The sequence below is a fragment of the Oryza sativa genome, chromosome 1, assembly GCF_034140825.1.
Source record: "Oryza sativa Japonica Group chromosome 1, ASM3414082v1".
Taxonomy (NCBI): Eukaryota; Viridiplantae; Streptophyta; class Magnoliopsida; order Poales; family Poaceae; genus Oryza; species Oryza sativa.
The window spans coordinates 20,866,341-20,880,847 of record NC_089035.1 but is presented as its reverse complement, the minus strand read 5'-3'; the positions used below and the strand labels follow the sequence as shown (position 1 = coordinate 20,880,847).

At 38.4% G+C, this 14,507-nt stretch overlaps 2 protein-coding genes across 4 annotated transcripts; both read left to right on the top strand.

Annotated features, from left to right (window-relative positions):
- Positions 1–1,828: 1,828 nt before the first annotated feature.
- On the top strand, positions 1,829–5,917 carry LOC107280562 (WAT1-related protein At5g64700). The gene is made up of 7 exons (XM_015778968.3): positions 1,829–2,122; positions 2,265–2,327; positions 3,562–3,678; positions 3,876–4,116; positions 4,194–4,352; positions 5,219–5,367; positions 5,461–5,917. The coding sequence occupies exons 1-7, from the start codon at positions 1,950–1,952 to the stop codon at positions 5,651–5,653; spliced, it is 1,095 nt and encodes a 364-aa protein (XP_015634454.1). The 5' UTR covers positions 1,829–1,949; the 3' UTR covers positions 5,654–5,917.
- A 2,546-nt stretch (positions 5,918–8,463) lies between these two features.
- LOC4326880 (WAT1-related protein At5g64700) lies at positions 8,464–13,014 on the top strand. 3 transcript variants are annotated; one of them, XM_015774546.3, is made up of 8 exons: positions 8,464–8,737; positions 8,814–8,876; positions 9,476–9,592; positions 9,750–9,999; positions 10,082–10,240; positions 10,704–10,855; positions 10,976–11,110; positions 12,079–12,472. In XM_015774546.3, exons 1-7 carry the CDS (start codon positions 8,565–8,567, stop codon positions 11,094–11,096), a joined length of 1,035 nt encoding a protein of 344 aa, XP_015630032.1. In that variant the 5' UTR covers positions 8,464–8,564; the 3' UTR covers positions 11,097–11,110; positions 12,079–12,472. The 3 variants fall into 3 exon arrangements, with proteins under 3 accessions (XP_015630032.1, XP_066163057.1, XP_066163056.1); XM_066306959.1 differs by lacking the exon at positions 12,079–12,472 and adding an exon at positions 12,571–13,014 and having other exon boundaries at positions 8,512–8,737; XM_066306960.1 differs by lacking the exon at positions 12,079–12,472 and having other exon boundaries at positions 8,477–8,737; positions 10,976–11,762.
- The last annotated feature ends 1,493 nt before the right edge of the window (positions 13,015–14,507 follow it).

Below are 14,507 nucleotides of genomic sequence, written 5' to 3'. Positions count from 1 at the left end.
AATCACTAACTTAGCAGTACTCACCATAAGGTTGAAAGTTGGAGCTGTGATTCTTGATAAAAGTAAATACTCCCTCCATTTTTTTTATATGACCGTAGCCAACATCATATACAAATATGGAGGGGGTACTACTTCCGTCCCAAAATACTTGTCGTTATAGGTTATTTAGCATGTACTAAGGTTATAATACCCCTTGATTAATAATGTATAGTTGGATGTGGAATGGTGGTTGTTGGTATAATGGGGAGAAATTTGAATTGGAAGTGATTGATGTGGCAAGTACTACTTCGAAGTGACAACTATTTTGGGATAATTTTTGAATGTTAGAAAGACAAGTATTGTGGGACGGAGGAAGTACATTTTAAGCTTACCGAACAGGAACCTTCAAAACAGGATCTTGTTGACTCCTTTTTCAACTAGATGTATTTACATCATCCTATTCGGAGAGTCCCATGATCACTGTTCTCCTAGAAAGAGCCTTATGGGTATAATGGGTTACTACCTTTCACTTGCTTTGTTTTGACAAGAACTACCTGTTCACCTGCTTCATCCACAGCACACATTATGTTCCCCTTCTCTCTCTGTTGTTACCACGAGAGATGTTCACAGTGCCAAGAGGTACGCATTGAATGGCAATGGCTGCAAGTAACCTGGATGTTTTCGAAGCATGTCATGAGAGGTTGCAGCACTGCGCCAGGGCTACCAGGTGCACAGTAAGCAAGCGAAAGCTGATGTTGGCTGCAGGCCAGTGGCAAGCAGGGCAAGGGGTTGCTTGAGCATGCAGACTTGTAGAAGGTCTGAGCTTGTACACTGTCTCCACTTGAATTTTTCTATGAAACTTACACTTGAATTTTTTTTTTATCGAACACGCAGGAGACTAACACTTGAATTTTTGAATGAAAATTTTGTACTTTCTTGAAGCTCTTTTCTGAACTCAAATTTCAAGCCTAGAACTAAAGTAAATGAGAACAAATTCTAGTTGAAGCTTGAGATCATTTTCTTTTAAGCCATTAAGTTTCAGGTTTGGAACCTGATGATCCAATTTTTGAAACTTGATTTGAACTTGAAGTTTCAATTTTGAGACTCGCTGATACTTGCACTTTTCAATTTTGGAACTTGTTCAGACTTGCTTTAAAACCTTTTGAAACTATGATTTTATCATTGCTAGTATCCGAAACCTGTGAAATTGGATAAAACTCACTGAAACCTTTATGAAACTCGACGAAACACTGTGAGACTAGTTAAGACTTATATGGACCTGGTTGAATACCATATTATTGCCCCGTCCTTTAACTAAACGCTATGATAGAATCAGCAGTTACTCGGAATTGCTAATATAAGCAGAGCAAAATTACTTTGTATCTATGATACCATATCTTTAAAGGCAAACTAAAGTTGAAGTTTAATCATTTTATATTGTCAAGTATGTATGAGAATACAACATAATTGTTTCTTCTGTGTGAAATTTTTTCTACCACTTTAAATTTGCTAGTGCACATGGCTTTGCATCGAGCAATATTCAAGTGTTGGTCGATGGATGCTCTAAATCTTTAGGGATGCTTTTTGAAAATAAGACGCCTCATGCAACCAATTGAATATTGAGGCACTTTGTGCTGAGATATCTAGTTTGTCTCAAAAATATGTCTCAAGCTGTCTAACTTCTACTGTTGCAAAAGTACATGCTGAAATATATAACCAACTTGTTAGGTCTAAACACCTTTAGCTATTTTATTGTAAAGTTTTTTGTAATTATGATTACAGTGAGCAGCTTGTGTGTCCTCTATATAAGTATGATATAGATTTGTTTAAGTGGACATCTAGAAGAAACTAACTCTATGAAGACATAGCTTTAAAAAAAAAACTCGATGAAGATATGATTTGTAGAATCTCCTGGTGCATTGATGGTAGTATTTAAGAAGTCACCTTCAACATTCTAACACACAAGTATAATGGGCAACGCTGCTCCTCATGTTGTCGTGTTCCTCATAAGGTTTATTTATGGAGTGATGCAGATACTGACCAAGGTTGCTTTTAGCCAAGGCACAAGTACATATGTTCTTGTTTTCTACAGAAATATAATAGCTGCAGTAGTCTTACTGCCTGTTGCTTTGGCAGTAGAAAGGTAAGCATATTTTCTTGCAATTTTCCCTTGATAAGTGGATATCATCTTGGAAGTGTGTATGCGCATTTTCTTGTAATTTTCCCTTGATAAGTGGATATTTTCTTGGAAGCGTATATTGAGTCATTGATGTTTATTTTTGCAGGAAAACTGCCCCACCACTGTCACTCAAAGTCTCTCTGAAGCTATTTGTGCATGCACTATGTGGGTAAGTCAAAGTATAATTGCTGTTCTGTAGTAGATGGAAATCCCTCGTGCTGTTATGGGAAATTCGCATAGGAAAATGCTAAATATGAGGCCCGATTGCTAAATGCTAAATAGCGATTAGTTGGTCGTTTTCCGTTTAATCACCCGAATAATCGTCTATACGTTGTATTTGATGATGATTTAGAGTAGTTTGTTTTACTTAATTTAGAATTGTTTTTGTTTTGTAACATATATTTTTATGTTTTAGTTATTTAATGCAACCAATTCTACTACCATGTGATATATAAATCCGGTGTTAGAAGAGTTAATGTCTTACTTATCTGTTTAATTAAAAAACAACATGAACATATTTGATTTATATAGTTGTACACATCTAAATCTTCAAATAAGTATATAATATTATAAAATTTGTACATATATTCGCGAACGTTAAATTTCCGTATAATTCCGATTAATCGTCCGTGTTCCTATTAATTGGTGAACAATACCCTTTCCGTCCGATAACCGTATTCCGTCTTCTAAGTTTAGAATGTTAGAAAAAATATTCTAAGTCAATTTCCATGTCTCTTCTATTCGGAACACAATGGTATTATCATTTGTAACATAGATTAAAAGAAAAGCACTTCACTAAATGCCGAAAATGTCAAAAATCAATTACCAAACAAGATAACCATAGTCCAAGGCAGCACCAAATGGATCTGTAGTGAGGATGAATTGTTACTTAGTCTTCTCCTCTAGCAAATAACTTGCTAGATGAGCATTTCTTTGTCTTCTCTTCTATCAGATAACTTGCTAGATGAAGCATTCTTTTTGCAATACTATGGAATATATATCATTTCATATTTTGTTGGAATTCTCAATATGGGAATATCAGACAATTGTTGGTACTATATTGTATAATTTATTTTTTTTTCAAGCAAGAAAAGATGCGCCATGCTTCCCTCATTTTTGTTTAACTTTGTATATAATTTCTTCATCACAATGATCTAATCTTAACCAGAGACAATTGATTCAATTGTGTTTGAGAAAAAAAAAGAACTGATGCCATATTAAATCTAAGATTCTCCAGTACTGTAACTAAACATGCTAGTGATTCGTCTGGGTAGGGAAGGTAAAATCTACTGTATCTTAACTTTACCAACTCCTTTTCTTTGGAAATTTTATCCAAAGCTCGTACTTTTAAAAAATGATTCTTCAATTTTGTGCTAATATAACTTGTGTTGAAATCTGCCAAGGATGTCTGCTGCGATGAACATATCATGCATTGGCCTCAATTATTCTTCAGCAACAGCTGCTTCTGCAGTACAAAATATCATGCCAGTATTAACTTTCTTTTTGGCTGTTCTTATGGGGTAAGTGTTTTTGTATGATAATTGCATCTCATCCTAGAAATTTTGGTCAAGTAATTCGTTCTTTGTTTCTCTAGTTTTAGTTAGTTTGCTAAGAGTTGGTACTTAATCAACTATGACATAAAATAGCTTATTAAATACGAGTAAATTATATGATCAAACTTTGGTGGAGTTACGATGATTTGTTCTACATATTGTAGGATGGAGTCTTTTAAATTAAAGATGTGCCATGGAATCGTGAAAATTTCTGGCATAGTGTTTTGTGCTGTTGGAGTTTCTGTGCTAGCATTATACCAGGGACCTGATCTGAAGTCTTTTATCAAGCACCACCTTTTTCCTCACACAAACCGTGTTGGTACTCATTCTTCAAGGAACTGGATACTAGGAATTTTCTTGCAGTTTTTGGCGACTTTAATGTGGGCTCTTTGGGCAGTACTTCAGGTAAAAGCTTGCAAAGTCCATTATGCTGTGTTTGCTAATTTATTTGTCTAAAGTTTAGCTGACATGGTACTTCCCAGGGACCTCTGTTAGAGGAATACCCGTCTAAGCTACTCAACACAACTCTCCAGATAGTCTTCTCGGCTGTTCAATCATTTTTTATGGCTCTAGTGCTTGAGAGAGACTTTTCAAGATGGAAGCTTGGTTTCGATATAGGCCTTGTTGCCATCATCTATTGTGTAAGTTAAAATATTAATTAGATTATGTTGACTAATAATTTAGTTACCCTAAAGCAGGATGAGTGTCAAAACTTCTTTATTTGTTTCTCTTTAACCATTTGATGTTAGACTACACAAAGTGAAAACATGAGTTTCCTTGGGTGTTCCTGAATAGACCTGATCTGCTGAGTTCTTTGTTACCCCATTCATGTTGGAAATTCTTCTAGTCAAAGATAGGACGTACTTGTTGCATACTTGCATGATGGTCGTTAGGCCAAGCCCATGTGATGCATTGCTTGCTCAAAGACCCCCTCCTGGGCTAGGGCTGCTTAGTATACCCAAATCTGTCACAGCTGTAGAACCAGACGTTGCTTATGACATATTTACTGAGTGATTAGTTTGTATTAATTGTTAACATTGTAATAAGGTAAAATAATGCGTAATTGTGCATTGTAGTCATACTAACACTTTTTTGAAACATCTTTGGTGCATCTAAACATGCAATCGAACACCCCCATGCAGTGAATACTATTTAGAACCATCCAATGACAACCAAACACTCACCCTTTGTATCCTTGGGTTAGCTTGGCCCAATATCATCCAGGCAACTAATCACAGCCATAACTTACGAAAAAGAAAATGTCATCTTGTTTGTTAGTATGGTACTGCTGTACTGGTCGCTTGCAACAAATGGTTGAAATGATGCTTTCAGTTTTCTAAACTGCATATTTGAGTTCTAAGATCTACAGAGAATACAACAGAAGCTCTTCATTTATATTGCTATTATTAAGATGGATCTCTCTCAACGTTCAACAAAACTACAAAAGCAAGTCTTTTAGTCAAAGAAAAAAAAAGGTAACCTCTGAATTTACTGAAAATAATTGCAGGGCATTGTTGTTTCCGCAATTTCATTTTACATGCAAATTTGGATTATTGACAAGAGGGGTCCAGTATTTTTGTGCATGACAGTACCCCTGACTCTGGTCATCACTATCATTCTTGAATTACTCATTGGAGAAGCAGTCACCCTGGGAAGGTGCCATTTCGATTGCTAATTAAACAAGCTTTGCCTTTTAAAACTTAAGAATAACAGCAACTTTTTCTTAAAATTCTCTTGTCTGATGAACAGCATAATAAGCGGAGCGCTGATGGTTGTGGGCCTGTATACTGTTCTCTTGGGGAAGAGGATAGAAGAGGAGGGTATCAGCAGTCAAGGAGGTAATGCAGAAGAAACAGCACGCTCAGATTTGGAGGAACAAGAAACTGCAGCTCCAGTTCCAGCATCTCAAGATGTGAAAGAGAAGGTCGACGCGACAAACTGATCGAAACTGTGTGCAGCATGCTCTCCTAAAAAAAATATAGAACTGAAACTGTTTACAACAAACTTCCCTCAGCCACTTTTGCACTTCTACTAGCATGTACATACTTTTTTTTTCTTACTGTTTTGAGCTCAGACGAGAGTTTCTGTGGTGGATTTTGGGTGAGCAATCCCGTGCTTACAAGTTGTGAAATTGGTGTGAATTGTGGCCGACAATCAAGCCGGGCACTGAGAATATATAAATATATTGGACCTTGGTATAAAATCATGCTTACTGTCATGATGAAGTGATCTGCATTTTATTTCTGTAAGAGCTTGGTACCATTTGCAGCATATGGGATGTTGTCTGTGATGCCAGAAATGCCCCTGCTACAGCAACAAGCTGTCCATGGCTGTTGCTGGCCAGAGCTGGAGCCGAAGCTGAACAACAACGGCGACACCGCTTCGCCACCTGCAGCGATCACCACCATCATCAAGATTACTTGTGAGGATCACCACTGCCATTTATTTTATTTTATTTTCTTCTCTCCCTCTTGTCCGAGGATTCACCTCTATCCATTGTGTACGACATGGTAATAAATCACGCGAATAATTAATTCAACACTATCATAACGAGTGGCAAATAATCCTTTTATCCCTAAATTATATTCAATTGTTGGAGCTAATGCCCAGGAGATCATTTGGACTGTAGAGATCATTTGGACTGTAGATTTTGTAAGATCTTTTCTCTGTTTGCTCTTGAGATGTTGATGAGATTCTCCATTATTTTTAACAAAAAGAGCATTAGAATATTACAACTGAGATTTTCTTTCATCCTTTTCTTTTAGGGAATACACAAAAGCCTTGTGGCTCTTTGTACTAAAATGAGAAATTTGAGGATACAGAAAAGCAGTTTGCAAATCGCAACACTGAATAAATTAACACAATTGAGATTTTCTTTTACGGAATTCGCAAAAGCCCTGCTAATCTTTGTATTAAAATGGGAAATATGAGGATAGAGAGAAAATAGTTTGCAAATTGCAACACTGAATAAATTAACACAATTGAGATTTCTTTTACGGAATTCGCAAAAGCCTTGCTAATCTTTGTATTAAAATGGGAAATATGAGGATAGAGAGAAAATAGTTTGCAAATTCCAACACTGAATAAATTAACAAAATTGAGATTTTCATTCATCCTTCTCTTTTAGTTCTTTTATTAGGGAATACACAAAAACCTGGCGAATCTTCGTACCAAGATGGGAAATTTGAAAAAGATCAGTTTGCAAATTGCAATATAATGGAAAAGATCACACAACCAACCTAAACAAGGATGGATGAACGAGTGAATGGCAGAGTGTTGGAGGGAATCAAGCTGGCAGCTGATCAAATGAAGTGCCAGGTGACGTGTAGAGCACTATACCTACTTCTCATCCATTCTTTCCCAGCAGTAACATGGATAGGTCAGGCCAGAAACGCCAGGTGTTTTCCATCCGTTCTTTCTGAGCTGCCCAACGTTTTCCTCGTCTATTCTTTCTCTTTTTTTGAGAGAGAGAATCCTCGTCCATTCTTTCCGTGTTACTGATCCATGAAAGGACGAACAGCATCCGGTTTTTTTTTTTTTTGAAAAAGGCATTGCACACTGACCACTCGCTTCTTGCATCAGGAAAAGAAAACCTAGTGTGTAAAACAAACCTGTAAAAAGTTTTCCATTTCTTTTCTTCCCTCTCCTCCTACGGATGGTAACTGCAATATAAAGTTAGTACTTACTGGAAACAAAAATTTCGTGTGAAACAGTTCCTTTTTTTTTTGTTGGCCGAGGTTACTTTTTCATTACTTGGCTTTACAAAGTACACTACCTCTGTTCCCAAAATATACATAATTATTGCCGGGTGGAAAGCCGGAAATAGTTATATTTTGGGATGAATGCAGGGGTTGCAATTTTGTAAACCACCGATAAGCTAGACATCAAACCTGCAGCTGGGGATGACCAGTTTACTACCAGATTCAGGCACACAGGAAAGTTACAAGCCATGCTGCTGGGGCCAGGCCAACACTCAACAGTTAGCCAACTACTCACAGAACAACATAGGGGGGAACCAAAGGAAATGGGATCTATCGACATTTCAGCTTCTTCAGCGAGATTGGAAGCACCATTTGACATTACGCGCCTGATTCATGATGGCTTTGGATAGATTGATTCTTGTCATTTTGTTGGGCTCCCTGTTCATCAAGATTATCCACTGTTGCATGACAATAACATCATGTGAATCAGCACAGCTGGATCTTAAATGATCTTTTATTTTCCCAGAAAACATGTTGAAACTGGAAATTAAACAACATTCCTGATTATGCAAATCAATGACCAGGCCATAATTGTAATCCCATATTTTCCATTATTTTTTGTTTTATTTATGCTCATCAAGGTGTGTTCTCATCTTGCTTAGTTAGATCTTGTGTTTGGAGCGCCATTTTGTTTACTGTGAACCATTTATCTAGCATGACTTACCTTCTACATGTTGACTTTCAGGAGTGACTGTTATTAATGGATGCTCCAATTTTTTTTTTTTTGAATACGCAGGAGATGGATGCTCCAAATTGAAATCCAATTCTCAAAAGTTGATGCTCAAAATTTTCCATTGTAAATTTTGGCATCAGTGAAGCTATTTGACGATGTTCTGCAAACAGTCTAGTCTGTCTTTGCATCTGTTCAACTTGCAACCACTTGGAAGTAACTATGCACTGTACATGGTCAAATATAATTTCGTGTCAGTCACCTTAGAGGGCCCTACTGGCTACTATACTTTACTAAGGAAATCAATCCCAGTTTGATACTGGAGTATGCTGATGCTAATGTAAATACAGACTAGCTGGCTCCAACATAATCATCCATCCTATTTAAACAAACATATCTGCAGGTTCCAACAGACTGTACCAATGGGCACTAGAGCGGCTTTTGTGGTTGCATTCCTCATAAGGTCCCTATATGGAGGGATGCAGATTGTAACAAAATTTGCCTTCAATGAAGGCATGAGCACATCTGTCTTTGTTTTCTACAGGCATGTGATTGCTATCCTGTTCTTGGTTCCCGTCGCATTTGTGCTAGAAAGGTATGAGAGTTCTACCTATTTGCTGAGTTGTTATTGTGGAAGATGCATTTAATGTTTTTTTTTGTTCTTTTTACAGGAAAACTGCTCCACCACTGACATTCAAAGTGTCTCTGAAACTATTTTTGCATGCATTATATGGGTAGGTCAAATTGTGATATATATTGTTGTTTACTTGGTTTCTTATTGACCGGAATCTTCACGGTTATCGACCAAAAACGTTGGTTGCAACTAGTTTTCAGACTCTTGATATCAAGTTGGATAGGTTTCAGAATTTCCATCTTGACAGTTCTTGTATATCGAAACATCTCTGTATGAAGTTAACTACTTTGCATCTTGGAAGTTCTTGCATAACATTGCACTTCTGTGCAAAGTTCTTTAGTTTTCCTGTTCAGTTATTTGACCATCTCTCTCTCTCTCTTGGTTAAAAGTGCAGTTTATATTGTTATTTTTGTCTTTTCTTGGTCATAGTCTTGTAAACATGTATATTCCATCTCTCTTTTCTAGTATACGCTTTGTGTTATACTTTATTAGCTTTGCTAATGACGATCCAGTGTTAAGATGCTCCATTGGTTCAATTTTTAGAAGTTCATATAGAAGTTGCTGAAAGGACTAGTTTCCTGACTGCTTTGTTCTGTTTGTAAATGTCAACTATTTTCAGTTAATCATGTTTGTCAATTTCATCATTTTGCTTACAGCACAGCCACTAACAACTTTATATGTATTTCACTTTCTTATTAGGATTTCTGGGGCGATAAACATATATAGCCTTGGTCTCAGTTATGCCTCAGCAACATCATCATCTGCGATATTTAACCTTCTACCGGCGGTGGCTTTCATCTTGGCTCTTCTGATGAAGTAGGTATTTCATTTTTACACCACTAAGGCACTAACATGCTTTAATAAAATTCGTAAATGATTTGACAAAATGAGATTACGAGATTACATTATGCATTCCTTTCACAACCTAAGTAGGTTGGCAAGATTAAAAAAAATTTGGGATTTCTCCTTGTAGGATGGAGTCCCTGAACTTGAAGAGGATCAATGGAATTGCAAAAGTTTCTGGTGTAGTGTTGTGCATTGTTGGTGTCATCATACTTGCGTTCTACCAAGGACCTGAGTTGAAATCATTCAACCATCACCATCTTTTTCGCACGAGTACTGTCTATGCTGCGGCTACTTCACATCCTGCAACGACATGGATATTAGGAATTTTTCTGACGACTTTATCAACAACATGTTGGGCACTTTGGACAGTGCTTCAGGTATGAATACTTAAAAGATGTTACTCTAGGCTTGTCCATGATAATTGCATTTAACTATATAGTAACCTGTACTGCTTCTCAGGGTCCTATGTTGGAGGTATACCCCTCTAAGCTCCTCAACACAACCATCCAGATAGTCTTTGCAACTATTCAGTGTTTCTTCATCGCTCTGGCGATTGAGAGGGATTTTTCACGATGGAAGCTGCACCTGGATATGGGCCTTATTGCTGTGATCTACTCAGTAAGTTCAATATCCCCCAGCTTTTGCCTATTTTGGTCCAACAATGGTTAGTTTAGTGGTTTTAGCTTTTCATATTGTCATTAGAGTACTAGTAAAAAAAAATTCTTCCTTGTGATGAATTTGATAGGATTCTTTGCGATTCCACGAAAAACAGCAGTGAAAATGCCAATAAAGCAAGTACTAGTACCTGCTGGATTTTGATGAATAGGGTACTTACATTCTTATTGCATTTTCCTGTGTTCTCCCTGCCACTCATCACACATTTTCTACATTTTTCATGTTTCTATATTTTCTGTGTTTCAAATCATATCCTTGTTTCACTTGCATTGACATGTTTTCTGCTATGTTCCTTGTTTACCAGTTACCACATTATGAAGTGGACCTAGGTAGTTAGAATACTTTTAATGCAGAAAGGGGAAAATTGCTGAAATTTCTGCTGAATCACTCTGAATACAATGTGCAGGGGGTACTTGTCTCGGGAGTTGCATATTACATGCAAGTATGGGTTATTGACAAGAGTGGGCCGGTCTTTTTGGCCATGACAATGCCCATAACTCTTCTTGTCACAATAATGCTGTCCTCATTTGTATTAGGAGAAGCAGTCACCCTGGGAAGGTATTGCCTCTCTTTCTAGGTTTCTTCTGATCATCTCATGTCTTCATGTATTCTTTTATCTTATATTAAATGCAAATAACTTCATGGCTTTCATGATGAATTTGGTTTTTCTACCTGCAGCATAATAAGCGGAGTGGTAATGGTTGGTGGTCTTTATTGTGTTCTTTGGGCCAAGAAAAGTGAACAGGCAGCTATCAGTAAGCAACAGATGGTAGTTCCAGTCCAGACAACACGAGTTTAGGCCCAGTCTCAATGGTCAGTGTAGTACTAGCTCCCAGTGTTCTGAAATAATTAGTTTGTATGTAGAGTTTTCCCTGTATTGTTCAAAGGATCATGGGCTGGATTCTAGTTAGCTATATTTAGTTCTACAATATTTCGCAAACAAAAAAAAATGATGACCTGTCCTCCTATAGATATGGATAAGGCAGTTGTGCACTAGCAAATCCAAATTTTGTGTTAAAAGGGGACATAGTGAGACTATGGGCTCTTGGGAGGGTCGAATGGGCTTTTGGGACTTGAGACTATGGGCTGTTTTGGATTGCTACACTACCAAAATGTTGGTATAGCCAAAACTTTGGTAAGTAGCAAACAACAGTCTATAAAAAAAATTGCATTTCCAAAATTTTGGCTCTACCTTTCTATCCATTTCATATTCATATTATTACCCGATCAAAAATTTAGTAGTGCCAAAACTTGGCCCAAGCTTCGGCACTCATAAAATTTTGGTAGCACATTCGAAGCAAAACAGCCCTACATCTAGTCTCATATATGCAGAGATCCAATCCAGGTCAGCAATGACATCATTATTGTTCAAGGCCTGTATTTCAATACTGTCTTCAAGATCCACGATCAAATATCTGATATTATATGATTTATTTAACTGAGGAAAATACATTAGCAGTCCTTATACTTTTCATCAGATGTTTGTAAAAATAACATGACATCACAAGCCTTGGGATCATATTAGCATAATTTGATCTGTGTCCAGCAAAAATAAATATGAACAGAGCTTGCGCCTTTCATAACCAAGCTTCTTTCTTGTCCTATCTTTCTTTTTTGAGCAAATATCAGAGAACCCCGTGGACATGGGCTTTTGTAACAAAAACCCCTATGTATAAGCTATAAGTTTCAAAGTACCCCAGGCAGATAAACCAGGCTTCAAAAACCCCCGTATTTAGTCACACCATACCAAATATTTCATAGTGTAAATCCAAAACTTGCAGGGGCTGCTGCATGCCATCAAAGCAGTTTTTCCTGATTGTGCCCAGAGGTACTGCAAGAGACATTGATTCAGTGCAAGGGGACGAGGACGTGCAAGGAGAGGAGGAGGTGTAAGGGGAAGAGGGCGTGCAATGCATTGATTCAGTGCTGATCAAGGATGCGATGCTAGTGCAATATGAAGAATAGAATGAAAGACTAAGTTTTTATTATTTTGCAATAAGACTATAGATGAACCATCACACTTAACCATGTACATTAGATGTGGTTAATCAGCGATGTCCACCAAAAATTACATGTTATATGCAAGTTATAGCAAATATTTTGTAATTAAGGGTAAGCCAGAAACCTTCTAAATGATTGGATTGAAGTAATTAAATCCTGTTCTTGTCAGACCAATGTTCAAAGTTTGCGATAATTGCCATCTTATTTTGGACGTTCTTCTTGCTCTATGTGCTGATTTGCTTTAGTGATGATTCTTGCCTTCTCTATTTCAGCCCTGAAGAGGGAGAGAAACGCCGCTTGATATGCGTGCCCTCCCGCCTAAAAAGCGCACTGTAAGCGCCTTCCCGCGCTCGCTCCCCACCCCTGCCACACCAGCAGACCACGTAGCAGCTGCAAGTGGGCTAATAGCCACGTTAACAAGCCCATTAGACAAAAACTGATTAAATAAGGGGGTTTTTGAAGCCTGGTTCATTTGCCTGGGGTACTTTGAAACTTATAGCTTAGACATGGGGGTTTTCGTTACAAAGGCCCATGTACATGGGGTTTTCTTATATTTGCTCTTCTTTTTTCTATATATATAATTTTGATTTTCTAGTTTATAGTTGACCGATCAGAGGACCATCTATTTTAGAACTTGCATAGATTTAGACTTCTCCTTTTCTTTTTAAATGAACAGTGTAAGGTTTCATATTGATATAGCACAAAAAATTTTTACAGGAGTACCATCACATCGTAGTACATGGCACTGCAATGTTGCAACCTTGCAGGACGCTGCCCACTGGCTGCAGTGCCAGATCTGGTCTTGGCAACTCCAACAAACCTTTTGCACTGCCATCCCATCTCACACCATTGGCGCATCATTTCATGTAATTTGCTTGCACCGCCGCTGCCTCATGCCTTCATTGCCACTGGACGCCGCCACACGCCGGAGCTTCCAACTCTAGTCTCACTGCCTGTGCCACACCGGATCTCACCACGCGCACCTAGTGTCGTCATCGTTGCAGGGGGAGAGAAACAGATCTAGGCATGGGGATGAAAGATCTAGCCACACAAATAACCACCTTGTTGCCCTATTGCTCGCCACAACTCCAAGCGGTGCCGTCACTCCTCTCCGTATCCAGTCGCAGAGGCACCACCTTTGTGCCCTCTTTACTACCTCCACTCCAACTCCCTCCCCCATTTCTTACCAGATACAGTCGTAGAAGCATCTGCCTCCGTGGCCATTCCAACCCGTGCCACCTATCCTCACCGGATCAGCCAAGAAGGCCCCAGATATGTGCGGTGCCTTCTCTTGTTTTGGGTCGCCTTGGCGCCCCGACCGCTATAGCACCCTCGCAGCCAGCCGGCCTTTCCAACGAGCGTTCGGGCGGTGGTAAGGCGGGGGCCGAGGAAGGAGGGGTAGCGGTGGTGGTTCTTTGGTCGCCGTCCATGTTGCCCTGAGTGGGAGTGACGTGGATGGAAAAAGGCCACCTCAATATATGTATATGGTACTTTTAAATGAAATATACATGTTTACTGCCAATGTGATCAACTATTGTGAATGTGAGAAGGAATTGTGGATTGAGAGGACAGGATTTGTTGGGTAAGAAGCACAATACTTTCTGCCCATTTCATATTCAAATTGCATGCATTGTACTGTCCCCTTCTTAAACCTCTCTCCTTCATGTTGACATACTGGGCTATCCAACACTAAAGCGATGCACATTACCAACAATTTTTTTTCAGGAACAACAGAAGGTCTGCTATTTTTTTAATTAAATCAAGGGAGTAAAGTCAATTAATACAGTTATACAGACAATTAAAAGGGGGAAAAAGGAAATGCAACCGTAGAATGATTTGCCGTATGAAGCAAAACATTGAGAAAAATTGCGGCGAGGGCTGAAGCCAAGCATCATCTGGGGTGGATCCAGAATTTTACCATGTGGGTTCATATTTTTCGAGATTTGGAGGGAGAGACGTCCCTCCAAATAGTTTTCTAAGATGAAATTGTGAGTGTGTTGGGGATTAAGCACGTGACCTCGGGGTTGAAACCACACACCCCTTGCTACTGCACTATCAAGTGCATCTCACTATGTGGGTTCAGTTATTACTAGTTTACGGTTGAAGTAACTTTTTTCTAGATTTACACAAAGTTCAATGATTGTAATGGTATTTTCAGAAAGCGATCCTCCACAGGGACCCAAGGTGAGCATAGATTCACATATCCTTT

Bases quoted from the DNA above. Each gene is read 5' to 3' on its own strand.
- LOC107280562 (XM_015778968.3), top strand. From the start codon at position 1,950: ATGGGCAACGCTGCTCCTCATGTTGTCGTGTTCCTCATAAGGTTTATT. The intron at 3,679-3,875 runs GTAAGTGTTTTT...TACATATTGTAG, and splicing joins TTTTTGGCTGTTCTTATGGG to GATGGAGTCTTTTAAATTAA. The intron at 4,353-5,218 runs GTAAGTTAAAAT...AAATAATTGCAG, and splicing joins TTGTTGCCATCATCTATTGT to GGCATTGTTGTTTCCGCAAT.
- LOC4326880 (XM_066306959.1), top strand. From the start codon at position 8,565: ATGGGCACTAGAGCGGCTTTTGTGGTTGCATTCCTCATAAGGTCCCTA. The intron at 8,877-9,475 runs GTAGGTCAAATT...CTTTCTTATTAG, and splicing joins TTTTTGCATGCATTATATGG to GATTTCTGGGGCGATAAACA. The intron at 10,856-10,975 runs GTATTGCCTCTC...TTCTACCTGCAG, and splicing joins GAAGCAGTCACCCTGGGAAG to CATAATAAGCGGAGTGGTAA.